We start from the raw sequence: 26,823 nt of genomic DNA, 5'->3' as shown, positions 1-26,823 counted from the left end.
TCGAGGCCGCGAGACTGTTCACGTAGATCGATTGAAGCCGCACTACGACCCACCCGTCGTACCCGTTCCATAGGTCGCCAGGATGGCTCCTTTTCTGAGGGGGGAGTGATTTGTAGCATTGATATTTGGCACAGGCCGGAACGCCAGCTGAAGAAGAGAAGGAAGAGTGTTGTTGCTGCTCGCGCTCGCTCCGCTTGACAGCTGGTCGGTTCTACCGCTACGTTTTCCACAAAGTAAACGTCTCTTCTGCTCACCACTAAAGGTGTACTATCAATATATATATTGTGACTCTTTACATATCATCATCACCAGTGTTATTTAGCTCGAGTCTGGCTGAATAAACCGGTTCCTCACAAGTAGTGGATGGTGCTGCTCGTTCGCCCAAGTCATCTCGCCCGTTCTCGCTAGAGTTCCGTCCGGATCGTCGCGTACAACCCCCTGTCATGGCAGCCCAAGAAAATCCTGGCCCATCCAACGTCACCGTCCTACTGCAGCCATCGCCACCCGCTCTGCCCAGCAACATTCACCTCCGTGATCCACCTGTGTTTTCTGGTCTTAGAGGTGGTGATGTAGAAAACGGGATCAAGAACTACGACCTCGTCAGCGATTTGAACAGGTGGGACAATCCACAGAAGTTGCGCAGCGTCCCATTTTACTTGTCCGATGTCTCCAAAACTTGGTCAACCCGGACATTCCCGACTGGGACACTTTCGCAAAGCAACTTCGTGAACTTTTTGGTGCCCCTACAGTTCGCGCTGAGGCAGCAAAGCTCGCTGAACGCACGCAGCTGTCGGGTGAATCTTAAACCTCGTGTATTGAGGGTGTACTTGCACTGTGCAAGTGTGTTAACTCCATCATGTCTCAGATCGACCAAATACGCCATTGTATTAAAGGCATCAGCACCATCGCCTTTAACACCCTCGCCACGCAAAATCCTACCACCACCCAGGACGTGATAACCGTCTGCCAGCGACTTGACGAGCTTCAGTCTCTTCGCCTTTGCTACGATGCCACCGACGTTCGTTTGCCTGCACCCCTCGACTTGCGTACGCTTATTCGCGACGTCGTTCGTGAAGAGCTTCACGGGCGCTGCTCTTCCTGCGCCGCGTAAGCTACTCTTCCTTCTACAAAAGATGGCTTGCGAGATCTGATTAGGCAAGAGATCACGTCCGCATCACGTCCGGCGTGTTCCAACGGCACCTGCGTGCGCCAGACACCCACGTACGCCGAAGTTGCCGCGCTCTCTGCCGCACCAACCGTTTCTGTGCCTACACCACGAGACTATATGCCTGTGGCTTCGTTGTCGCCACCAGTGGGTGCACCGCCTTGCTACGCCCCTCAACGCTCTCCTCGGCCAATCTGTTACTACTGTGACTATCGAGGACATAACACCTAGTGTTGTCGAAAGCGCCAACAAGCCGAGCAACGCGGCTATGCTCCTGAAGAACATCAAAGCTTCCGTCCAACCATGAACTACTTACGGCCACCCTTGCGCTCTTCCTATCATCGTTCCCCGTTTCCTACCTACCATACTGACATGCCTGGGAATTTCCTAACGTCTCGCCGCAGGTCACCTTCGCCAGGTCGCCGTACAGTGTCGCCTCTGCGGCCCGCCTGCGATTCCACGAACACCCACGCAGAAAACTCCCCGATGCAGTTTTAGGAGGGGAAACTGCATCCACCGGACAGCTAACAATTCCTCCAGAGCGGCCATCTAACTTGATAGTAGTGTTTGTAGGAGGTGTACGCGTTGAGGCTCTCGTATACACTGGCGCTGCCGTTTCGATTATTCGTGCTGATATTTGTTCCCGCCTTCGAAAAGTGACCACACCTAATGGCAGCCCACCTCTTTGTGTGGCGACCAACACTCTCATTCGTCCACTTGCACAGTGTACCGTTCGTGTCTGCATAGAAGGCATTCGTCATCACATCATTTTCGCAGTATTTCGTGAGTGCACCGAACTCTCAATCTGCGGAGGCACTTCTTGTCTTCTGCGTCCGCTTTCATATCTTGTCATCAGCGCCTCCTGCATCTAAATGCCGCTGACTCTTCACCGCCTGAACACGACGGACGCATTCGCCTTGTCATCAAGTCATATTATGTACTTCGGCTATACATCGAAGAAATTATAAGTGTTAATTGCACCAAAATTGTGGTTGGTGACGTACTTATTCTTCCTTACGGCAATAGGGGCATTGTGATCACACCAGGGCTTATTCGCGTCTTCGATGGGTCTACCTACCTTACCACCTTAAATCAAACCCCCGAACCTGTACTGCTGCCCTGTGGCTCAACAGTATCTTGCGCGGTCGACAGTGAGACTGTTGCGATTGTTACTCTTCAGAACAACAACCACAACGATGTCCTAAAGTCACCATCACTGCTACTCAATACCTCTTCAACACCTATGTGGGCAACCATAAGCACTGACTTAACACCTGCTCAAATTGAACATTTGCTCGCCCTGTTGAATAGACACCGCTCTGTTTGACATGAAGTCACACGTCCTCGGCATGACTACCACCGCTACTCACATCATCCAGACTGACGGCTCTCGTATTGTACATCGGTGCCCATATCACATGTCTCAGGCAGAACGCAAGATAGACGAGGAAAACGTTTCAGACATGCTACGACGCAACATCATACGTTCTTCCTCGAGTCTCTGGTCATTCCCAGTTGTTCTTGTTCAAAAGAATGCTGGGGCAGTTCGTTTCTACGTCGATTACCGTGCGCTAAACAAAATAACACGCAGGGATGTTTATCTTCTCCCTCGGATCGACGACGCACTGGATTGATTACATGGCACCGAGTATTTTTCTAGCGCCGATCTTAGGCCAGGCTACTGGCAGATTTCAATGTCGGAGTCTGATAAATAGAAGACCGCCTTTTCAACGCCAGATGGGTTGTACGAGTTTAATGTGATGCCTTTTGGACTCTATAATGCGCCTGCCACCTTCGAACGTATGATAGACGGCGTACTGCGTGGTTTTAAATGGAAAAGATGTCTGTGCTATCTCGATGAAATAGTAGTGCTTTCATCCATGTTCTCGCAGCATCGCCAACGTCTTGGAGAAGTCCTCAGCTGTCTTTCAAAAGCTGGTCTGCAGCTTAATACCAAGAAATGTACCTTTGCTCACAAGACAATCAAGGTTCTCGGCCACCTAGTCAGCAAAGAAGGAATTCGGCCGGACTCCGAGAAGCTTGCCGCCGTCCTCGACTTCCCTCTTCCACAACGTCAAAAGGACCTCCGCAGCTTCTTTGGGTTAGCTCCTTACTTCCGACGCTTCATACACGGCTTCGCGGAACTTACGCCTCCCTTCCATCAACTCCTCGCAAGTAACGTTACCTTCGTTCAGTCCGAAGACTACGAAAGCACTTTCCCGGCATTGAAGCAAGCCCTCACGTCGGATCCGGTACTGCGCCACTCCGATCCAAGCGCACCCACCATCCTTCACACCGACGCTAGTAGTCATAATCTAAGTGCGGTACTCCTGCAGCGCGACAAGAACTCACGCGAACGCGTCGTTGCTTACACAAGCCATGTTCTTACCGCTGCAGAAAAGAACTACACCATCACCGACCAGGAGTGTCTTGAGTTGTTTGGACAGTACAAAGATTTCGACCATATATTCACGGACCTCACTTTACCGTCGTCATTAGCGACCATAGCGCCCTATGCTGGCTTTCATCAGTGAAAAAATTATCGGGTCGCCTCGGTCACTGGGTACTTCGCTTGCAGGAGTACGATTTCGATGTCGCCTACAGATCTGGTAAAAAGCATCCATAGATGCTGATACTCTATCGCACTGTCTTTTGCCCAGCGGAGGCAACTCACCATCGCTACTCTAAAACGACACCACCTCTCCAATATGAGCGCTAAGTTCATCACCCAGCACCCAATCCGTCTTTGTTTCAAAACAACGTCTTGACCCATACTGCCGCACCATTGTTTGACCACATGACCGGCTCTACTACTCCTCCAAACGCCAGACTCCGTCGACAACTTAAACAATTTAAGCTTGCCGGTGGTGCTTTATACCACTACATTTACCACATCGATGGTAACAGGTGGGTACCCGTCATTCCACGTTCTCTGCAACGTGAGGTTCTGGAAGCTTTTGTGATGATCCAACCACCAGTCGTCTAGGCTATCACAAAACTTACGACAAAGTCCGAAGTCACTGTTTTTGGCCTGGCCTCTCTTCTGCCGTCGCTAAGTACATTGCCTTTTGTGTCCATTGCCAACGGCAAAAACGACCCACAACTGATCTGGCTGGCTTAATGCAACCTCTTCCTTGTCCAGCTTTACTTTCTGAAGTCACCGAAATAGACTTGTATGGCCCTCTTTCTATATCATCGAATGAGAATCGTTGAATTGTCACGGCCGTCAACCACCTTACCCGTTACGCAGAAACAGCTTATATACAATCTGGGACTGCCACTGAGGTAGCCGATTCCTTCCTTCGCAATGTCTTTTTGCGCCATCGAGCCCCATGCGTTCTTCTGAGTGATCGCGGCAAAGTTTTTCTCTGTTCTATTATCGACCAAGTTTTGCGCGCTTCCAACACTGTTCACAAGAACACTTCCAGTTACCACCCACAGACCAATGAATTGACTGAACGCTTTCATCAGACCCTCTCGGACATACTCGCAATGTACATTCACCCCAACCACACGAACTGGGACGTAATCCTACCCTTCGTGACATTCGCTTACAATACGGCTGCTCAACGCACTACCGGCTCTTCCCCATTTTTTCTCGTCTTTGGTCGCTCGCCGAGTTTTGCTCTGGACGTCTCTTTCCTTTCGGCCCCTGCACCTTCGACAGCTCCTTTTTCTGAAGAATTTTTATCTCGTCTCGCACACTGCAGTCACCTGGCCGGCGTTAACACCGACCTCTCTCAAGACACTCGAAAATCTCGCTACGACTCGTCTCGCCGTGTTGTGACTTTTTCTCCTGGTGACGAAGTTCTTCTATGGGCTTCACTCCACGTCCTCGGCTTATGCGAAACATTCATCAGTCGCTTTATTGGACCGGACACGGTGGTCCAACAGACATCTTCTGTCAATTACCACGTTTCACCTCTTAGCACTAATCCTAATTATCGTTGCCGAGGTACAGAGATAGTACTTGTATCTCGCTTAAAACCTTATACATGACGCATCTCACATTACTCTCAGGCGACCAGGTGGACGCTTCCACCACACGGAGGAACTGGTGTGAGCGCAACAAGCGAATTACTATTCATTCTCTTTACATATCATCAGCACCTGTACATCTTCGTCATCTGCATCTGTAACTATCAGCACCAGTGTGATTTAGCTCGAGCCTGGCTGAATAAACCGGTTCCTCTCTCTCTCTCTCTCTCTCTCTCTCTCTCTATATATATATATATATATATATATATATATATATATATATATATATATATATATATATATATATATATATATATATATATATATATAAATATATATTGTAGAAAGGAAGGTATTTGACACATAAAGGACGCTTACGCTTTAGCACAGTCTACTCCGACGTTTCGGCCCTGGAACAGCCCATACAATAATAATGTCTTCGTTGGCTCAAAATATTTACTTCATGCCAGAGGTGTGCCTCATGTTTTATTATTTTTTTTTTCGGATATCCGTGTTCGACTCTACTCCACGCTTGCCCAGGAGCCATCGCAACGTCATGAGTATTGATATCCACCGATGTTCGGAGAGCTCTTTGATATTGACCTGGCTGCCGGATACCGCAGCATCATGAGAAGCATTTTCATATGATTCCTTAATTAATCAGAACGTATTCATACTCCTCATAACTGGGCCGCCGTAGAACACTGTTATTTGTTTCGCAAAGTATTCCGATGGATCTACACCACTCGTTCTTCCTTGAAGTTGCGTGATGTAGTAAAGAGGGAACTAGCACTGTTGATTGATTGATTTTGTGGGGTTTAACGTCCCAAAACCACTATTTGATTATGAGAGACGCCGTAGTGGAGGGCTCCGGAAATTTTGACCACCTGGGGGGAAGTAGTGCTGTGTCCTGGCTCATTCGTGCGAGACACTTGTTACAGTTACGCGGCATGTGTGTATCCCGCTAATTAGGGATGAGTGAAAATTAAAGCAAATACATATAATCATTCTCTGGCTGATGCAGTTCCACATGAACAGTTTCTTTTCGTTAATAGCCCCATTTATCTATCAGCCTACAAATTTTTAAAGATGTCGACGACACCAAAGTAAACACAAATTAAGTGCAAAACTGCCCTGCGATTCGGGATCCGCCCGGCGACGGAAGATCCGTAATATGCGCAAGTCTTTTCTTGCTCTTTAAATGCATTCAAATCCCTGACCTTTAGACAAAGTGTAATGAAATGTAGCGGTTTCTATGTGGGCGGCTTGGCGGAGGTTTGGCTATTTTTAGCACAAGTTGCGTGCAGCTGTGGCGGTTGCTATCGCAACGTCACAGCAGGGCTCTTTTCTTTTTTTTTTTTTTGCAGACATCTCACTGCCAATTTTAACACCTTCGCTGTTGAAAAGTACACAAGCTGACTTCACAGTCTCGGCTGTGGATTTTTATGGGGTGACGCCTGTTTAGCGCAGCTACTCTAGCGCAGCCCAAAAAGGATTATGGCAACACCTTGTGAGCCATTCATGAAGAGCTCTGTAACGGCTAACGCGAAGAAGCTTGCCAGCAAATGAAGACCCTGTACTTGTTATTGGTCCAAATTGAAAGCACACCTGCGCATCATCTTGCGGCGGCGGCGCTCGGCGTGCTCCTGCGAGTTCATCTCGAACAGTACCGTCTGGAAGATGCCCCTCACCGACGGGAAGCGGTCTATCACTTCGTGGAAGTCGGTCGCCAGCAGGGTCAGAATGTTGCAGTGGTTCACGGCTACCACTTTGTTCTGCCGAACCTTGGGGCCCAGCAGGCACGACTCTGCGGCGATATACACGTGCACACATATATTAGCGGAGGTTGCACGACAGAGACGCTTCGACGACTATCGGCCACGCGAAAACCACGCCAAGCTGCATAGGACATAATTCTGCCCAACATTTTCAGAACGTTGTTTTGTTTAAGAAACGTTACTCCTTCGGCAAGCTAAAGACTGAAGTCAACGTCTCATTTATGTTGTCAGCCATGCAACCATGCAACGCACAAGGACTCATGGCTGCCATCTAGAGCGGGGGGGCTAGGCTTTCCATAAAATTCGTTTCCTCCACCTTCCTGTCAAGTTAAATGGGAACTTAGACAGTTCGTATGAATGATCCTATAAACATGCCCACCGTACAAGCGTCACTGTACTTGCTACACGTACTATTGCTTCAGTTCCGTCTCCCGGCTGACGTTTTATAGAGCTTTGAAAATGTAACAAAGAGAAAACATCTCTAACAGCAAGCTCTATGAATCTTCTTTTCATATGATAGACCTCAACTCACCGTAGTAGACAGTGTACTAGTGGTGACCCATTCGTGGAAACAGTTGCCGAAAAAATGCAACAGTAAGAGCAGGCAGAACCTTTAGAGAGCGTTTACATTCATATTCGTAACAATAACCGCCTAGATAGAAGTTAGCCCTAGATATTGTAACACGAAGGCAGCAGACACACCAGCGCAGAGCTGGTGTATTGATGGCCAAAGAATCTGCTGCCCAAGCGGCAACAAGAGACGTCGTCTTCTTCTAGTGCGAGTCCGCTATCTCGTACTCTTTGCCACAACATCAACCTTCTGGAGGGTTTCGCTCCGTCCTGGTGCAAATCACGGAGCACCAGTTAATCTGGGTAGATACGGCTTGAGTATGGCGACGAGAACAACGCCACTGCTGACGCGAGGTAGCAAAGACACGTCGGCTGGTGCGATCTCGTACGTCACGTCAGACAGCTGGCACAAAATCTTGTACGGCCTAGAGTATATAGGGAGAAAAGAGCTTTTCCGCCAAGCCAACCCGACGTGATGGTGTCTAAAGGAGGACAAGGGAACCAGGCGAAAATTGTCTTTCTTGATAGCGATGGTCGTAGCGTCGCTTTTGAGACGCTTGTGATGCTGTCAGGCGATGACGAGCGACCTTTCTGGCATTGGCGGCCACGGTAATTGCACTGCGGGCGTAATCAGTCGTTCAGAACTGTACGTCAGAGGGTTGTAACGTGTGAAAGGGCAAGACAGGAGAACGGCCGTGCAAAAGGTAGAATGGTGAAAATCCGGCGGTGTCATGACGGGATGAAATTGTAAGCAAATGCAATGTACCGTAAAGCGCCGTCAAGAAACGTCGTCGTCTTCTCGTCCGAGCGAGCTTTCTCGTGCTTTTTGCCGCAGCAATATTCTCTACTCTTGTCTCATTGTTTTGTAGCGCTGTTTCCAGAAGTGAAACCGCGCCACTAGGCTCAGTCTCAAACAATTAGCCTTTAAATATGACCAACTAGCACTTACCAAAATACTTGAACCGAGAGATAGAAACATGAAATATCGCATATTCTTCTCGAGTTGTCGCATTAACTTTACAAAAATACATTTAGGAAAAGCTTGAAGGTGCCAATGTTCTTCATCGGCATTCGATTGTATATTGCGATCTCAGAAGTACGTAGCAATAAGGGCACATTATTCACTGCAGGCGAAAGCCTCATATAGTATACCTCATGAGCCGAAAAATTGGCCGCATATCTCCGTGATTTGCTGCAAATGACGTCGAAAGGCAATAGTCATGTGTGTGGAGACGCTATACGTGATATACAGCACCATCTGGCAGTAATGTGAAGAAACAAAAGGTTTTTTTTTCTAACGCAGAGTCACTGGTAGGTGGTAGAAGGGGGTCGTTTGTTAGGATGAAGGGGCTTTAGTTTTAGTTAAAGCCCCTGAATTTTTTTCGCGACGCGTATGAAGCACCCACTTCTTCGTTCATAGCGTCGAATCGTCAGCGCAGCTTAATAAACACACAGGTTTCTAGAATTACGCATCTATACATTCATAAATAAAAATATGCGCTGCTTAACACTTATGTATTGATGTTGCACCTCAAATATGCGTAATATTTGCTTTTTGATTGATAATGTTCAGAAGTATGAACGCCGCCACCAGATGAAAATAAGTGAGCATTGAGCAAGGCGCTCAACTTTCTCCGGATGGCTGAATCATTGGGCAGACAACAACAAACAGACAGACCAAAATTTTAGACCCTTTTGTGTCGGTCTGCGACGGAGAAGTGAAACTCGTCTTTGGGCCGACCTGGTATTGGTAGGCAGATGTGCCGATGCGCCAGCAGAAATGACATGCCTACATGTAAATATGCAAAATGTACATATTCATGTTTTATTTGTGTCTCTCGTTCAGCTTGAAATATTTTCTGTGGTTGTGTTTGTGTGAACCACCGAATGTACATGTTGTTTCAACGTCATCTCATATCCATGTTCACGTAAATGACGTCTGTTTTCTTAACATCATTATTCTATGTTTAAGAAGAAAATGCTCTGTTGAATGTAACTGACGTTTGTGGCAATAAATTTTTCTAAACAACCTTGAAGCATCCCAGGAAAGACTTTAAGAAGAATAGTCTTTCATGTTCAACCAATTTCCGTTCGTGGTTATCGCTGCAGTAGAGTGACTAGTTGAACGAGTTAGTTCATTCTTACAGTCTATCTTTTAGCGTGACATAAACACTGTGACTTTGTTCGCGTATATATATATATATATATATATATATATATATATATATATATATATATATATATATATATATATATATATATATATATATATATATATATATATATATATATATATATATATATATATATATATATATATATATATATATATATATAAACTTTTCGAATAAATTTAGTTGATAGTTGTGCTTGTTCGTCTTTCGTGTTTATTTCTCGCTAAAAGCTACCTAAGTACCTAAGTAGTTACCTGTGCTCCGTTTGGAAGCACTGTCGCGTACCTAAAGGCACATTTTTGTCCCTTCTGCCGGCTAACAAAGAAGGTGGATTTGCGGTTCTTCCTCGTTCAATGCTTAAGGTGAAGGTTGTACAAGCAATGGAGTCTGTTTTAAACGAGAAAGATGAGATTTGTCTGGTTAAGCTTAAGAAGCGTGCGAAAACTCTTACGGGGGCCCTGGGATTTCAAATTTTGTCAAAGGCGATAGATATTTGCAACAAGTTTCGCCTTGACCTGTTCTTTTCTGCGAAGAAAAAAGTATATATATTATTGCCACTCTGTGAAAAAAAAAAAGTTAGTTGGAAGCCTGCGCTCTTTCTGTCTACCATGTCCTTTTTTTTTCTTCTATGTTCTCGCGCTGGAAAAAAAAAACTTGCAAATATGACTACGCACCAACTAGTCCAAGCCGTTTACCGAAGCGTCGGACACGCCATTGATTGAGCCAAGCATGAAAGGTTTCCCCGGCAATTGTAGAATCTTGTCAGGGAGGTTTGCAGCCTCGGTGTGCGACATTGTGGTGTACTTTTTCTGCGCATTATCTACATACCTCCTGCGTGTTACGGTATAGTTAAGATATTCGTCGCCCACAGCGACTTACGTCAGGCTGTTTGCATGATCAATATGTGAAGCCCCCGATCCCATCAGACAAGCGATGCCACACCTTGTCACGCCGTCGAGGTGCAGGAGGCAGGGAAAGGGGCATTGCTCAACCACGACCGCTGGATCAAAGCACGCTTTGATCCAGCGGCCGTGGCTCAACGATGCGGCGGGGCTCCCTCTTGCACACCGCCGGAGTCAACCCCAAGCGTACGTAATGTTTTTAGCAATTTTAGGTTCATTATAACGACTACTTTTTGCTTATTTCCACTAATTATATTACTTTACACCTCGTTCGTTTATTTCAACCCTGTTTTAAGTTTTTCTAGTCTTGTTAAGGCCTGTATAGTGAACGCTTTGCGGTTAGCGTGGGCCCGCCACATGAGAGTTATGGATGGACGACAGGCTTAAAATGATGCGCACTGGAAACAAAAAAAAAAGAAACAGCGGGCCGCGACGTGAACACGCGTGACACCAAACGTCAGATGGGACGATCCCGAAGGCAGTGCGACGTTTAGCTCACTTCGAGAGTTATTTCTAAATTCCAAACCAGGCTCTGCGCTATAACGTATGACTCGCGTGCTCTCGGGAGCCTGCGTGAACTATACCGACCTGCAGCGTTTTCCGACCATGCTGAAAACGTGTCGCTTCTTTCTAAGCTTCGCCTTTAAGAGTGCAACGCGAGAGCTTTACGGGCATCGTTCGCATCGCCTTCTCGCTCACTTCTCATGCTTCCTTTCTCATTGGACGACGCCCCGACCGTGTTGTGAAGGGCGAGACGTGCGCGTGAAGCTGCCCATTGAAAAGCATGCTATAGTGCGCCCACCGGAATTACAGTTGCTGCAGATACTCCTTAATACGCGCAGCAGCACACTCAATTGAGCATGCTGCGGCTGATTAAAATAATCAATTGTTTCAGAATGCCTCGCGATGGTTGGACCTCACTCGCTCGTTGCGCGATTCAGATGCTGTAACGTCTAGTGCTATTATTCTACATTTCTGCCACGAAGTATAGTTGCTTGCCAATAAGTGTGAATTCGTCACGACAAAGTCAAGTTCCTCTCTTTCGTTCAAGTTTACTTACTATGCTGATCTCCTTCTGCTCTGTCCTATTTTTTTTTCCATAAGCGATATTTCCTAGAGCACGTTGTGTCTGGAGGATGTCCTTTGTATGGCGTACGCTGTGGTTTCAAATGTTTCTCTTGGAAGACGGTGCACGCGATGCGTTTTTATTTCTTGGTATGTGGTTTCCTTTCACTTTTGTTTATTGTTCCTGGCGAGCTGTACTTGAATTATACATTTATACCAGCTACATAGCTCCGCTTTTCAGACTCCACCGTGCATAGCGTGCAGGCCAGACCCGTTCAGTGGGCCGCCCTGCTCTCCCTTTAAGTCGTAATAGAGTTTTTTTTTTTTTTTTTACTGAATTTAAGTAATGGAAATAGGTGCTCCTCTATAACAGTCAAAGTTGACTTCTGCAAGTGTAATCCCTTTCGAAAAAAAAAAAAACGCCTGCAGCTACGGGCCCGTTGCAGGCGTCAGGTGTGCGACTGGTGCGAATAAGCAAGCTTCTCACGGCCGAAATAGGACCCTTCTGTGACGGTGTCCAGCAGTTCGTCGGTCTCGCTGAGCACGTGGGCGACGCCGGATCGCATGAAGTACACCTTGTGGCCGATGGTGCCGCGTCGAGCGATCACATCGTGCGGCTGGTAGAACTCGGCGTTGAGATGCTCCGCTATCGCGTTCGTGAAGTCCGGGTCCGCTTGCGCGAAGAACGGCACCCGCGTCAACGTCGCCGAGTAGTTGTGTCGCAACACTTCCTGCGTTTTAAGACGTGTTGTAACTAGCGCTCCGTGCTGTCCGAGTTTATTTTCTTAAAATTGAGAGGGTGTTTTCGGAGCTTTCTTGTAGTGGAAATTCGTGTTCATTTTTCGTAAATCCCCAATTCTCCGAATTGATGAGGCTAATTTTGCTATTATTCTCCATACTCCAAGATAAAAGACGTGACACCTGAACAGGATCACTCCAGAACACACACAGGAAGTGTATTCCAATTGTCTAGAAGATTTGAACGCACAAGCACATATATAGCACAAGCACACTCACGAACAAAAATAAATGATTACAGAAGGACTACATTTACGCATATTAAATCTTAAAGCTTGATATAATAGGCTATGGGTCAGTAACCTTTTATGCAGAGTACCAAGATGTTTGAAGCCGACACCTAGATGGGGGGAGGGGGCACAGTCTCAGGCAAAGGAAAAAATTGTGTCAGCAGAGAAAAATCTACAAAAACCATAATATAAGCATAATACTTACATTTATTTTAACCACACACTTCAGGAAGTTGCAATTTACAAACAAAAGTTATCACCGAAACTCAATTCGAGGTCAAAACTTTACTACTGTCAACCTTCGAATGAGACGTGACAAGAGGAAGAGTTCGCACATCACGCCGGATGCCTCAGTTTGCCGACCCCAGGACTATAGCATACTCTATATACGAGGTTTCTGTCATTGATGCCAGCGCGTTTCTTTCGACTGACACAATACCGCTTTTCTTTATTCACGTGTACATCACAGTTATTTCTAATGACATACCTATACTTTCCTGGACATCATTATCTGCCAATTCTCATTATTATTGTGTCTAACAAAGAAATTGAGCCCTTAAATTCACAGTTCCTTGCTTCATTCAGAGCGAGGGTTCTGTGCTGGCAGATTTCATGCCTTCAGGTATATACTATTATACCAGGGACTATTGGTCACCTGCCAGCTCATACTAAGATCACGTGCTGTGTGACGCCAAACAGGCAGAAGAGTGTTCCACACTCGTCATTGTGGCAACTGGCGGCGCTAACTGACGCTACCACGTTTAAAATGCCCTTATCATCATCATCATCATCATCATCATCATCCTGGCTACGTTCACTGCAGGAAAAAGGCCTCTCCCATGTTCCGCCAGTTAACCCGGTCCTGTAATTGCTGCTGCCAATTTATACCCGCAAACTTCTTAATCTCATCTGCCCACCTAACCTTCTGTCTCCCCCTAACCCGCTTGCCTTCTCTGGGAATCCAGTTAGTTACCCTTAACGACCAGCGGTTATCCTGTCTACGCGCTACATGCTTGGCTCATGTCGATTTGTTCTTCTTGATTTCGGCTATGATATCCTTAACCCCCGTATGTTCCCTAATCCACTCTGCTCTCTCCTTGTCTCTTAAGGTTACACCTACCATTTTTCTTTCCATTGCTCGCTGCGACATCCTCTATTTAAGCTGAACCCTCTTTGTAAGTCTCCAGGTTTCTGCTCCATAGCTTAGTACCGGCAAGATACAGCTGTTATATACCTTCCTCTTGAGGGATAGTGGCAGTGGCAATCTACCTGTCATAATTTGAGAGTGCTTGCCGAATGTGCTCCACCCCATTCTTATTCTTCTAGTTACTTCAATCTCATGGCTCGGCTCCGCGGTTATTACCTGCCCTATGTATACATAGTCTTTTACAACTTAAAGTGCACTATTACCTATCTCGAAGCGCTGCTCTTTTCCGAGGTTGTTGTACATTACTTTCGTTTTCTGCGGATTAATTTTAAGACCCATCTTTGTGCTCTCCTTGTCTAACTCCGTACTCATGAGCTGCAATTCGTCCCCTGAGTTACTCAGCAATGCAATGTCAACGGCGAAGCGCAGGTTACTAAGGTACTCTCCATCAACTCTTATCCCTAACTGTTCCCATTCTAGGCTTCTGAAAACCTCCTGCAAGCACGCGGTAAATAGCATTGGGGAGATTGTGTCCCCCTGCCTTACACCCTTCTTGATTAGTATTCTATTGATTTCTTTATGAAGCACTATGGTAGCAGTTGATCCCCTGTAGATTTCTTCCGGGATGTTTATATATACTTCATCGACGTATATATATATATATATATATATATATATATATATATATATATATATATATATATATATATATATATATATATATATATATATACTTCATAAACAATAATACATAATTCGGGTGGAGGGATAGGACCGCCACCGTAGCTCGGTGGTAGAACATCAGACGCGTTACTCGAATTGAGGTCGCAAGTGCGGTCCCTGCGGGCGGCAAGTTGTGTATTTATCCATTTTTACTTCTCCACATATACATACCTCAATTACTTCTTATAACAATGCCTATACTTTCCTTGGTACTGTGTCTAACAATTTGAACGCTAGCTGTACCAAAATGATCTGGTGTACGCATGTGCACTGCGAAGTTCCTTTGAACTGTCTGTCTCCATTTTCAGCAGCGCGGCACGCTCAAAGGGCCATGTAAGTCATCAGGTGATAATTCTCGAACCATTTCGATAAAACCTTTTCGTTAGGACGCCCTTTTGATAAAGAACTAAACAGGGTCACGTATGCCGTTAAAAATTGGGCAAAACCAATAAATCCCAATCGGCGAAAAATTTAACGGCGACTGTTTATCGTACTTTTTTTCGGATTCATCGAAAAACACGAAACTCTAATTCTAATACGCGCTTAACCCCACACTACACCACTAATAAAGGTTCTCAATGAACAACGTGCCTTCCCCTGTATAAAAGGCGCGCGGTAGGCGAATTGCCGCCTCACGTTCATCAGGTGTATCTTAGCTTAAGCACGCCATGAAAATAAGGTTATGACAGATATTGGGTGTGAATAAGTGTGCTCCACTTAAAAGTTACTTATCCTGCAATTTAGGTGATGAAAGTCATGTATGTATGTACGTACGTACGTTTGTATGTAATAATATGTGGGGTTTGCTGCATTTGCCTGCGTTTGCTCTGCGGAGTCTACAGACGGCGCTGTGTTCTCATTAAACAAAGCGCGCTGGCAGTTTAGGTTCGTTAGTTCGAAAGAGATTTAACAGGAACTGAAAAAAAAGCGATTGTTCTCCTCTTTCTTCGCTTGCGTCACTTTCAGTGGACTGGCTGAGGCGAAACTACAGTGGGCAGGGGCGTAGGCAGAAAATATGAAGTGGGGGGCAGGCAGATTAGCGCTCTGTCTGCCGTGGCAAAATAATAACAACAACAACAACAACAACAACAACAACAACAACAACAACAACAACAACAACAATAATAATAATAATAATAATAATAATAATAATAATAATAATAATAATAATAATAATAACGAAGCTCCCCCTAGTGATGCCCAATCTGAAGAAAGTGCGCAGTTGGACAGCCTTTATTTCTCCTCGGTTTTCTTTCATTCTTTTCTTTTTCTGTTTTCAAATTGTTCTGCCGTTTTTTTTCTTTCCTTGTTACTCTGAAATCTATTTCTCTTCCTGTTTTTTTTTTTTCTTTCTTTCTCTTTGTACATTTCGGTTGCTTCTTCTCGTTTTCTATTTTATGCGTTTTTTTTTTCCCTGCGATTGCCAACAGACGAAAGCATCCAACTGTCAGGGCTCCTCGGGTGCTCCACACTTAAAAGGCAAGAGACAAATTCGTATAACACCACTCGCATGAGAATATTAGACGGATCATAATGGCTTTTGCCACAGTCAATTTATGCGACAATAAACATCCCTGGGAGGTTCATTCTCTTATTACCTGGAAAAGTGGACCTCTTCAACACGGTCGTATTGGCAAGTAGACCAAGGCTGTAAAAGTTAGCTACTTCAGAGGACAAATAGTGGTATTTGCTCCACCATCATTCAATGCAGCTATTTCGAAATTCGCGCGATGTCTTGACGACCAACGCTCCTTTTTACGAGCGACGAAAGATGTCGCGCCAACCTCGCCACTCGATAAAGAGCGCGGCTTCCTTTTTTTTGTTGCGCTTTTACGTAACCTCGCACACAAACAGGTTTTGCGGTCGCCGCTGGCAACGCCGTTATGCGCCTCCGCGAAGACGCGCGTGTTTCGCACATGTGAGTAATATCGTTGGACCATGTAAACCTAGACCCTCGAGCACGCCGTGAAGTCTCCGCCGTATTGTTTGCACTACAACGGATCAATCCAGACCGCGGCAGGAGTCAGCGACTGCCACGATCGTGTGCCGGTGAATAACCAACCGCAAGGGGAAAGCGACGTGGAAGTATTCGTGCAAATCGAAACGTGAGCCAGCTTCACTTCGTACACGCTCGATTCCGACGCCGGTGCTTCCTCGACGCCGCCGGCATCGCACGTGGCGTGGTGGGCGGCAACTCTGCTGTTTTCGTTGCCCCGCGACGTCTGACCGTTCTCATCGCGACAACACCGAACCGGCTGATAAGACGGTTACTTCGAATAACAGAGCACGCCCGCGTACGTCGGACGTTCGGAATGGTTATACCGCTTGACTGGGACGATACGCGGCTTCTGAAATTCGATAAGATATGCGTCGGCGAAAACAATTGAGCATGGTTCGTTCGTTTTCATTGTCTCTGCTCAGAGATAGTGCGGACGGGAGCACAGGATCTTCGACTAACAGCGGATCATTCGAGCTACACGCCGTCTCAGCGAGCCGCCGCAGCCAGCGGCGTTCCGTACTCGTCGCGATGCGTGGCGTCGGCTTCAACTCGCTCCTCGTGAAGCGCTTCTGGAGCCTCTGCTCCCTTGTCGTGAGAGACAAGAAATCGGCGTTGCTACTCGCCGGTTTGATGTTCTTCGCCGTGACGTACGAGTTCGTCTCCTACCAAATGGGCCTCACCAACAGCCGCTTCTACTTGGTACTGGGCAACAAAGACCAGCGCGGATTCTGGATCCAAACGGCGCTCGGACTGAGTCTTGTCTTCGCCATATCCAAGGTCAGGGCGCTGCGCACCTTCCTGGCGTCGACCACCGGCGTGCACTGGCGAAAGATCATCACAAAAAACCTGCAAGGGCTTTACTTTGCCGACAAGAACTTCTACTGCGTCAACGTCTTGAAGGAGTTGGGCGGGGAGCTGGATAATGCTGACCAACGAATGACGCAGGACGTCGACCGCTTCTGCCGATCTCTGGCGGACACGCTGCCGGCCGCGCTGATCGCTCCGTTCACGACGGCATACTACAACTACCAGGCGTACGTGGCCACCGGCTGGATAGGCCCGGTCTCGACGCTCGTCTTCTTCGTAGTGTTCACAATTCTCAACAAGTTCTTGCTGGCGCCGGTGGTTCCGCGCGTATACCAGCAAGAAAGGCAAGAAGGCCAGTTTAGGCACGCGCATGCGCGCGTCAGGGACAACACGGAATCCATAGCGTTCCTTGACGGCGACCCCGTGGAAGAAGCAAACATGAACGCCATTTTGGACGACGTGGTCAAGGCTCAGCAGTCGGTCGTAAACAGGCAGTTCCCACTCGCCTTCGGCATTCATCTTTTCGACTATACTGGTGCGATCCTCAGTCTACTAGTCATCGCTGTTCCCATCTTCAGCGGCGTGTACGATTCGCTGACGCCGCAGGAACTTGCAGCGCTCATCAGCAAGAACGCGTTCGTCTCCATCTACCTCATCAGCTGCTACAGCAGCCTCGTGGACATGTCCGGCAGCGTCGCTGTGATCGCGGGAAACGCGCACCGTATTGCGGCACTCAGGGAAAAGCTGTTGGCATTGAGCGAAGAACTGCGCGAATTACACGCCGCCGAAAGCAGCGGCGACGACGAGGACAAGCGTCCGCCCGAAGGAGGCGACGGCCACGACGGCGACGGTCCTACGATCGAGCTCCAAGACGTGACGTACAGTTCGCCGCGGGACGGCAACGTGCTCGTCGACAAGCTAACCTGGAGAATCGACGGCAAGCGGAGGGCTATCATCACGGGACCCAACGGAAGCGGCAAGACCACCCTGTTCAGAGTCATCAAGGGTCTGCGGAACGCCGACTCCGGAAGCGTCCGCGTGACCAACTCCCACTCGTTAGCATTCTTCCCGCAGCAGCCGTGGTTGACGGTGGGAAGTCTTCGAAAGCAGCTTCGCTACCCCTTCATCGAACAGTGTCGAGTGGGACTCGAAGATGGCGACGCTGAAGACGCTGAAATGATCTCGCTTCTGGAGCTCACGGGTCTTGGAAACCTTCTAAAAAGCGCCAACGATCTCGATAGCGATATGGACGCCGCGTGGTACGACACCTTGTCTCCCGGAGAACGGCAGCGGCTCAGCTGGGCCCGCCTGCTCTACTTCCGGCCAACAATCGCTCTGCTGGACGAAGCAACCGCCTCGATAGACGTCGAGCTTGCGGAAAAGCTCGCGGATGAGTGTGTGAACAGGGGTATCAACATAGTTGCCATAAGCCACAAGCATTCCTGGAACGCTGAATCGGTGCTCGAGCTGCGAGGCACCGATGGCTACTGGACGGTTTCCTAGTGGACCGACGCACCCTAAGAAACGTAATAGCAGTGGTGTGCCTGTGTCTGATCGTGTGAGTGTGGGACCAATACCGTCTGAGGTACTTTTACTGCGGACTCGCTGAACACAAAGCAATTTTGATATACATAGACACGGAGACTTTTACGACATAAATGTTTTTTTCAGCTGTGTGTTCATTGTCAGTCTTGTTTGAATGGTTGCTATATATTTGCGTAATTATTCCTCAGAGTCGTACACCGTGATCGGGTGCCGTCAAATGCACATAAAAACACCAGCAATCTCACTGCTCTATACAGCTATATAATGGTCTTTGTTCATAGATAAATAACCTTGCTGCTGCAATCATCAGCACCTTCCGGGTGCGGCGATTCCCTGCTGACTTGTCTGTTCTGAGTAGTCTCTGAGTTTGCAATATATTTTGAATCATCAACAACATTCTGCAAGCGATTGTTCGGGCTGAAAAGAGCACTCATAAGATTAATTGGAAGGACAACACGCCAACGTACTTGCTCATTGCAGAAAAGATTTTGTTTCGTGTGACAACACGCATTGCGGAGAACCACAAAATGAAAAGTTCGCACGACGAAGAATTTTCCTCAAGAGATGCCACAAAGAAAGCAAGTAATATAAATGATCGCATGGCTGGCATGGAATTTCTTCCGCTGAAAGCAGCGGCCTCGTGAGGAACTCGCTTTGCAGATTCCATGCTTAACGGTTGTGTGGTCCGCGATTTCCGACGTCAGTGCAGCCCTCGCCGATCGGCCCACCGTCCGCAATCTTCTGACGCCGATATGCACCCCGTCCTCGGACTCTTTCGACTATGTCCCCATCTTTCCTATGATCTTTCGGATACACTCCGCGACACCTACACATCGCCCGGCATACCAACTTCTCTTCCCTCATACACAGGACAACCGAATGCCGAACTCGACACAGATATAACCGAGGCGGAGGTCAGAGCCGCGCTGTTGACTCTCCGCACTAAATCCGCACCCGGAGCCGACTTGATTACCAACACAACACTCCGCAACCTGGATGACAAATCGATCACTCGCATCACGGAGTACTTCAACCAGTGTTGGAAGGAAGGAACGCTTCCCCAGTCCTGGCGTCACGCGAAAGTAATGTTCATACCGAAGCCCAACAAACCACTTACACTCCAAAACCTTCGCCCAATCTCATTAACTTCGTGTTTGGGCAAGCTTTTCGAACATGTTGTACTGGCGAGGCTTTCACAGCATATGACAGACCGTGACTTATACCCTCACAGCATGGTTGGCTTTCGCCCCCATTTGTCCACTCAAGATGCCATGCTACAAATCACTCACGACATCTTCGACCCGCTCATTCCGGGCCACACAAAGGCAGTGCTGGCTCTGGACTTATCCAAAGCCTTTGATCGCGTTGAGCATCATGCGATCCTGACAGCACTTTCTCCACTGAACGTGGGTACACGTACGTGCACTTACATTCAGGCCTTTCTCACAGCACGCACGGCCGAACTTCAGTTCGGCCCGCTCACCCACCCAACATACACACTAAAGAGTGTCGGCACCCCTCAAGGGTCCGTCCTCTCACCTTTCTTGTTTAATATCACCCTCATCCCCCTAGCTCGACAATTGGCAACTGTTCCTCATCTGAAACATACCCTATACGCAGACGACATCATGCTCTGGTCTACCCATGGCAGTGACGGTGACATACAGGACAGCATCCAAACAGCCGCCAACCTAACGCAAAATTATGCAGTTAGCGTAGGACTAACCTGTTCTCCAGAGAAGTCCGGACTGCTCTGCATCCGCCCCAAAAGCCGCAACTCCCCCTTCCCACCCATCGTCATCGAACTGGATGGCAGATCGGTACCAGAGGTCGACACCCTCCGGATACTGGGCATGCATATCCAGAGTGATGGGAAGAACACAAACACAATCCGGAGACTCAAGCAGGTTGCAGGGGCGATCTCGCACCTCATCCGCCGGGTCTCAGGCCGTTACCGAGGCATGAAGGAGGGCGACCTATGTCGCCTTATTCATGCCTTTGTACTCAGCCGTGTGCTCTACTGCACCCCCTACCTCCAGCTCTCTCGCCGCGACACTGAAACATTGGACGCCCTCATCCGTCGGGCATACAAAGTAGCCCTCCACCTTCTCATAAGTACACCTACCGATCGACTTCTCAAGTTAGGCCTTCACAACACTATCGGGGAACTTATAGACGCGCACCGCCAAGCACAATACCTTCGTCTCACACAAACCGACACTGGTCGGCATATTCTACATTCTCTTGGAATCCAGATACCCGCCAATGATTCCACATTACTCCCCATACCAAGACCCCTGCACCGCGAACTCCTCATTACACCACTTCCCCGTAACATGCACCCCGACCACCACGATAAACGTCGCAGAGCTCGCGCTAAAACTCTACACCTATGCTACGGCGCCGAACCAGACGCCGTATTGGTAGACGCAGCCTGCGTGGGTGATGAAGCGGTCGCTGCCGTGGTGGATCACAATCTCTCTCCCATAGGTACACACACACTCCCTCCAGACACGTCCCCCGAAGCTGCAGAGGAAGCTGCCATTGCCTTAGCAATCGTAAACACAGAAGCACGGTACGTCTTATCAGATTCCAAAACCGCAATCTTAAATTTTGCATGAGGCCGAGTTCACGTCCCTGCTTTTTGCATACTGGATTCGCCCGCTGCAACCCCGCCCCGTCAAGTGGAGTTGATTTGGGTGCCCGCGCACTGCGGGAATCCTGGAAACGAGGCCGCCAACCTCTTAGCCCCAGGTTCTTTAAACCGGGCTCCCGCGGCCTCCGATCTGGGATTCACGAAGGACCGCGCGCACACTTTCAACGAGCTGACTCAGGCCTATAGGGCAGCACGTCAGCTATATCCCCCACCGCACAAGTCCCATAGCAACCGACAGGCAACCCTCTGGCGCCAGCTACAAACTCACACTCTTCCCTCTCCTCTCATTCTATCGCACTATCACCCCCTCTTCCTCACCTCAGCCTGTACCCTTTGCCCTGAACCTCATGCTTCTGCTATACACATCCTTTCTCACTGCCCGGCGGATCCTCCCCCGCGGGCCCTAGAGCACCTAAAGACTTGGGAGGATTGGGAGACCCTACTGCGCTCAGAGGACCCGGTTGAGCAGACCATGGCGGCCGACCGGGCTGCCAGCGTCATGGACCACCACCAAATGAACGCTTGAGCGCAAAGGGGTCGTGCGGGGGCCCGGGAGCCTGCGTGCTCCAAACTCCTCTGTTGAATAAAGTTTTTCTCCTCCTCCTCCATCTTTCCTATTTCTTCACTCGTGTGCGGCGAGTGCTCCGTCTTTTATATCTTTACCCTCCGACTATTCTTTCTTTATACTCTTACCCAACCCTCTACAAAAAGCTTAGCCGTGTAGCAACTTGGCAGACAGAAACTAGCTCCTTTTTCCTTTCCTTCAGCCTCATGGATAGGCATGTTTCGACAGACAAACCTGAGCTAGCACTGTTGTCTTCGCTCATAACGGCGGGTCGTGTGGGCTGTGCTATCGCCCGCGTATTGGAAATTTCGCTACGGTTTCGTTGTTCTTATTTTAGGGGCGAAGCTCCTTATAGCGGCTCCCGTTCGTCCCTCGTAGCCGTTGTAGTAGTGTGTAACAAGTATAACATTTTGACCTCCAAGGTGGTGCCGGCGACAGATTTCTTCTGTGAGTTGTTGAACAATAAAAGATAGAGCTCAATGTACATGCCAATGGCTGCTAAGGGGGAATGGGAAACGGGAAAATTCGGCTTTTAGTTAACGCGCACGCTGCGAATTTTAGGGGCGAAGCTCTTCATGGCGTGGCTTGTGCGTTCCTCGTAGTACGTAACCACCAGTGGCACATACCCGAAATAGGTATAACATTTGACCTCCAAGGTGGTGCCGGTGAGAGATTTCTTCTGTGCGTTGTTTAACAATAAAAAACAGCGCTCAATCTACATGCCAATGGCTGCTAATGGGGAATGAGAGACAGGAGCATTCGGCTTTTAGTCAACGCGCACGCTGCGATCCCCATTAGCAGCCATTGGCATGTGCATTGAGCACTATCGGACAAGAAAGGATTGCTACATTATACTCGCTGGGCGTTCGTTACCTCCTTGGTTTTAGAAAACTTTAGCGAGCATTGGGCCGAAGTGCCATGAATACAGTGAACTAGTATATACCATGAACTCAAGGTGGTTGAAGGTGGGAAGTAGACCCGAAGCACAAGCCGTAAGAAAGTGTGCGTGTGCCACCTCTCGTTTAGTCCTTGGAATGTCCACTGATTGGCGGTGCTTCTATATGGGGAATATATGAAAGATGCGAGATGGTGGGACTTTGAGTGTTGAATAGGTGGACGAACAGACACACAGACAGATGCATAGACGGACGCAGGGATGGCTGCACGGACGGATGGATGCATGGACGGACGCAGGAGCGGATGCATGGACGAAAGCAGGGATGGACGCACAGATGAACGTGCGGACGGGCGGATGGACGCACGGGCGGCCACACAGACGCACGCATGGATGGACGGAAGCAAGAACGAATGGACGGACGGATATGATGCTTCGCCCCACTATTCATCAATCACTCCGTGTATATGCTGCCATTTTTTGTGTGTGTCATTGTTTGACAGCTTGAGACCTCTTTCTACACATAACCCGTCCGTGGACTACCGTTTGCGATGTTAGTCAAAAACCGTTGCGTCATGGAAGGACCTGGCGAAGAAACCGTGATATTATGCGTGCACGCAACTCCCAAGAGCGCCAGCGCGTGTCATAAATAATCGTCTGAAGGCGACACTTAACTGTAAACTTACTTCTGTCTTTTTGTTACTGTGAGCTCATCATGCATAAGGTCAAGATTTGGTCATGTCTTGGAAGTCTGTCCATGTGGTCAATAGTTAACAAAGCTATGGATCATCTTCCCCAATGGAACCCTGATTGGACGATGCAGCAGCAGTGCACACGGCGTTGACCCGGTTGAAACGGGCGCCGACGCGGATGCTGGAAGAACGGTTTGAAGCAAAACTCGGTGTTGCGTTTACTCCAGTAAGCGTTTGTTTGAAACGCTAAAACACAGCAGGTGGGTTGGGTTTTGTGTAAGTTTCATCGCAGATAAACGAGCCGAAAGAGTGGTTCCACTCGACGGGTGGTCGAGCGTTCCGGGCGGTGGAGAGAGTGAAGCGAGATAGAGAAGTGTCTTGCGAGCGGGCAGAGGAGTCGGCAGATGCGGGCGCTGCGGCAAGCGTGCTGTGGGGTGAAGGAGAGAGCGACGCCAGCGCGCACCTGCGAGGGAAGCGTGCGAGGGGAGTGTGACGCCAACGCGCAGCTGCGGCATGACCTACTAGGCACTACTCCAACATCTGCGGAGAGGTGAACGTGTTGCGGCAAGTTCGTACGAACGCACGTACGTACGACGTTACACACGTGAGTCAAAGAGCTGCTTCGAATCTGAAACTAAGTTCTTAGGTACCATATCTCGGTTACTGGTACGTTCTTTGTATGCCCCGTTCATTTTAAAGCAATCTTGTGCAAAAGAAAATTTAACCGGTTCCACGCCTTGATAAACATCGGGGAGCGAAGCTATCGCCTCTTTCATCGAACATTGCGTTGTCCTGACCTCCAAAGTTTCGGCTAATTTTTGATTTATACATCCTAGAGGCGTCTCCTCTCGCAAGCTCGCGTTCGCACAGACTTAAAGGACCAAAAGGGTCATCGTCTGTCGCTAGCGCTCGGCGTCTCAGGCGCACCACGGCCGCTCAGCCAACATGACAACGTAGACAAGGGAATGGCCCCCGAATCCGAGGGCGTGATTCGTTGCGAAAAGGTAAGGACAAGAGTGCGCCCCCCCCCCCCCCTACCTTTCACTCTCGTACACAGGAGGACCGCGTCCAACTTCCTGGGTGGCGGACTAAAGCTGCCCCATTTTGCTATAGTGTTTTGTTCTACGTGAGTGTAATACTGGAATGATCCTGGAAAAATAAGCTTACGAAATTCACTGACGGCAACACCAGATTATTTTTGCTTGGCATGCGATCACTTCTACAGTGGCTACAAGCTTTCCATTCCCACTCAGGCCACATGAATAGGCAAACTAAGTAAATTGGCATATTCGGCAAACTAATAAGCATATAAAAACGGATAACTTTTCTCGCGCCCGCCATTTACGATCATTTAGATATCTTTTTTTAGCGCATTTTTGTCTCAAGCGCACTATACTTCAAAATTTCGGGCATGCAGCCCTCGAAGAAACACGCGATACATCACTGCATTCATCAGTTCTACTGCAGCGGTACAGCGCACGATATTCATTCAGCTGACGTAGCCTCACAAGCTTTGCATGCCGCTCAGACACTTTCAGGTATTCGCAGTCTTCCTTATATTTTGTTGCAAAGTCGCAATGCGTGATCGAAAGAGGAGAAAGGAGAAGTATAACACGGCGTTTACTGTTGGCACGACGAAGAGTGCCAAGGCACTTGAATATCTCAAGTGCTGTTCACCATTATCACCCCAGACGATTCTTACACAGCCTGTCTTTCAAGGCTTTTATTCTTTAGCGTCTACTAACACAACTACAACAACAACAGCAACACGGAAAGAAAGAGAATGCGGCTCTATCCGTCACTGACCTGACACTTATACAGTCCGCGTACGTAAACAAAATTTCTCATTTCAAGCGAATACTTTTGAGGTTGAGCATCAAACAAAGAAAACCTCTAGAAAATAACGTTGTGAGAAAAACGTATCTATTTAAATGCATTTACGTGTAGAGGCAATGGCGTACTTGAGATCGGAGCCGGTTCATTCATAAGTTTGTTGTTCTCGATCCATGTCTATCATAACAAGAGAAACTTCACAGCGATTCCGCAAAGTCGATTGATAATACACTGAAACTATTTTTTCGTACGAGAAAGAAGCAAACAATAGGTATACGACCGACGCGTAGACGCGAAAAAAGAGAGGGTACTCAACGGCCCGTGCACTCTCCGGAAATTATCAGTTTTGCATGCCTGTTGTCTCGTGGTTGCGGCGAGGACCGAGGCAGCAGGCTGCGTGTTTAAGGTGAAAACTATTTGGCCGAACTTGTGGCAGGAAAACTGGAAAGTCACACTACTGCAAAACACGCGGTAGAACGATAACGGCGAACAGAGCGTCGGCCGTCGATAAAGTGATCCGCGAGCATTGGGCATTCACACATGCAGCGGCGAACATTCGGGATTTATCACTCTCGAGAATATACTCGGATGTGCGCGCTTGTTGCGCGCTCAGGCCCAAAAGGTGGTCCCAAAACACTCTAAATAGCTCCCCGACATTCTAGCGCGGATTGCGCATGGCCGTGTCTACGCCCCTGATGCTCAATCAACGCTACAGAGGATGCCGTACTTATGCCGTAAACGAACCACCACCGTTATTTTCCGTTGAACGTTTTTAATCCTTGTTTTGGGGAAGAGGTGAGATTCTTTAAATGAAAGAGGGTGAATAGTGACGCAGTAACTGTCTCTATAGCGAGGACGAGCGTCCAAGTGAGTGAGTGAGTGAGTGAGTGAGTGAGTGAGTGAGTGAGTGAGTGAGTGAGTGAGTGAGTGAGTGAGAAAGCCAGTGTGTGTGTGCGCGCGCGCACGTGTGTGTGTGTGTGTGTGTGTGTGTGTGTGTGTGTGTGTGTGTGTGTGTGTGTGTGCGTGTGTGTTCGTTCGTGCATGCGTGCGCGCGCGCGTGTGCGCGAGACTGTAAACAGAGCGCACTGTATTCCCTCACCTCTCGCAGCGTGCCAGACAACGAGGAAAGGATGTCCTTGTCGTTGAGGAACATGGCCTGGGCGTTCAGGTGCGACCTGATGCGCGCCCGCAACCTCTCGGGCAAGTCGTAGTAGCTCATGAACTCCTCCACCTCTTGCATCTGCATTCCACACCGCCGAAGCAGTCATTCGAACAAACGACTTATTTTCTGTTCGTGACAG

The 26,823-nt window shown here is 48.3% G+C and overlaps 2 protein-coding genes across 2 annotated transcripts in view; one reads left to right on the top strand and one right to left on the bottom strand.

The window, feature by feature from the left end:
* The window catches only part of LOC119177804 (potassium/sodium hyperpolarization-activated cyclic nucleotide-gated channel 1), a 68,518-nt gene that overhangs the window by 9,105 nt on the left and 32,590 nt on the right, over nt 1-26,823 (bottom strand). The window contains exons 7-9 of the mRNA XM_075883602.1: nt 26,622-26,762; nt 12,120-12,363; nt 6,752-6,950 (exon numbers count right to left, since the gene is read on the bottom strand). Of these exons, the coding sequence (XP_075739717.1) occupies nt 6,752-6,950; nt 12,120-12,363; nt 26,622-26,762 (584 nt within the window). The remainder of the gene's footprint in view (nt 1-6,751; nt 6,951-12,119; nt 12,364-26,621; nt 26,763-26,823) is intronic.
* Nucleotides 16,414-19,012, top strand: LOC119177803 (lysosomal cobalamin transporter ABCD4). The gene has a single exon (XM_037428992.2). It carries the CDS (start codon nt 16,896-16,898, stop codon nt 18,837-18,839), a length of 1,944 nt encoding a protein of 647 aa, XP_037284889.2. The 5' UTR covers nt 16,414-16,895; the 3' UTR covers nt 18,840-19,012.

Source organism: Rhipicephalus microplus, unplaced genomic scaffold, assembly GCF_043290135.1.
Source record: "Rhipicephalus microplus isolate Deutch F79 unplaced genomic scaffold, USDA_Rmic scaffold_18, whole genome shotgun sequence".
Classification (NCBI taxonomy): domain Eukaryota; kingdom Metazoa; phylum Arthropoda; class Arachnida; order Ixodida; family Ixodidae; genus Rhipicephalus; species Rhipicephalus microplus.
Note: the sequence above shows the minus strand (reverse complement) of the source record. Positions and strands in the feature narration are given on the sequence as shown.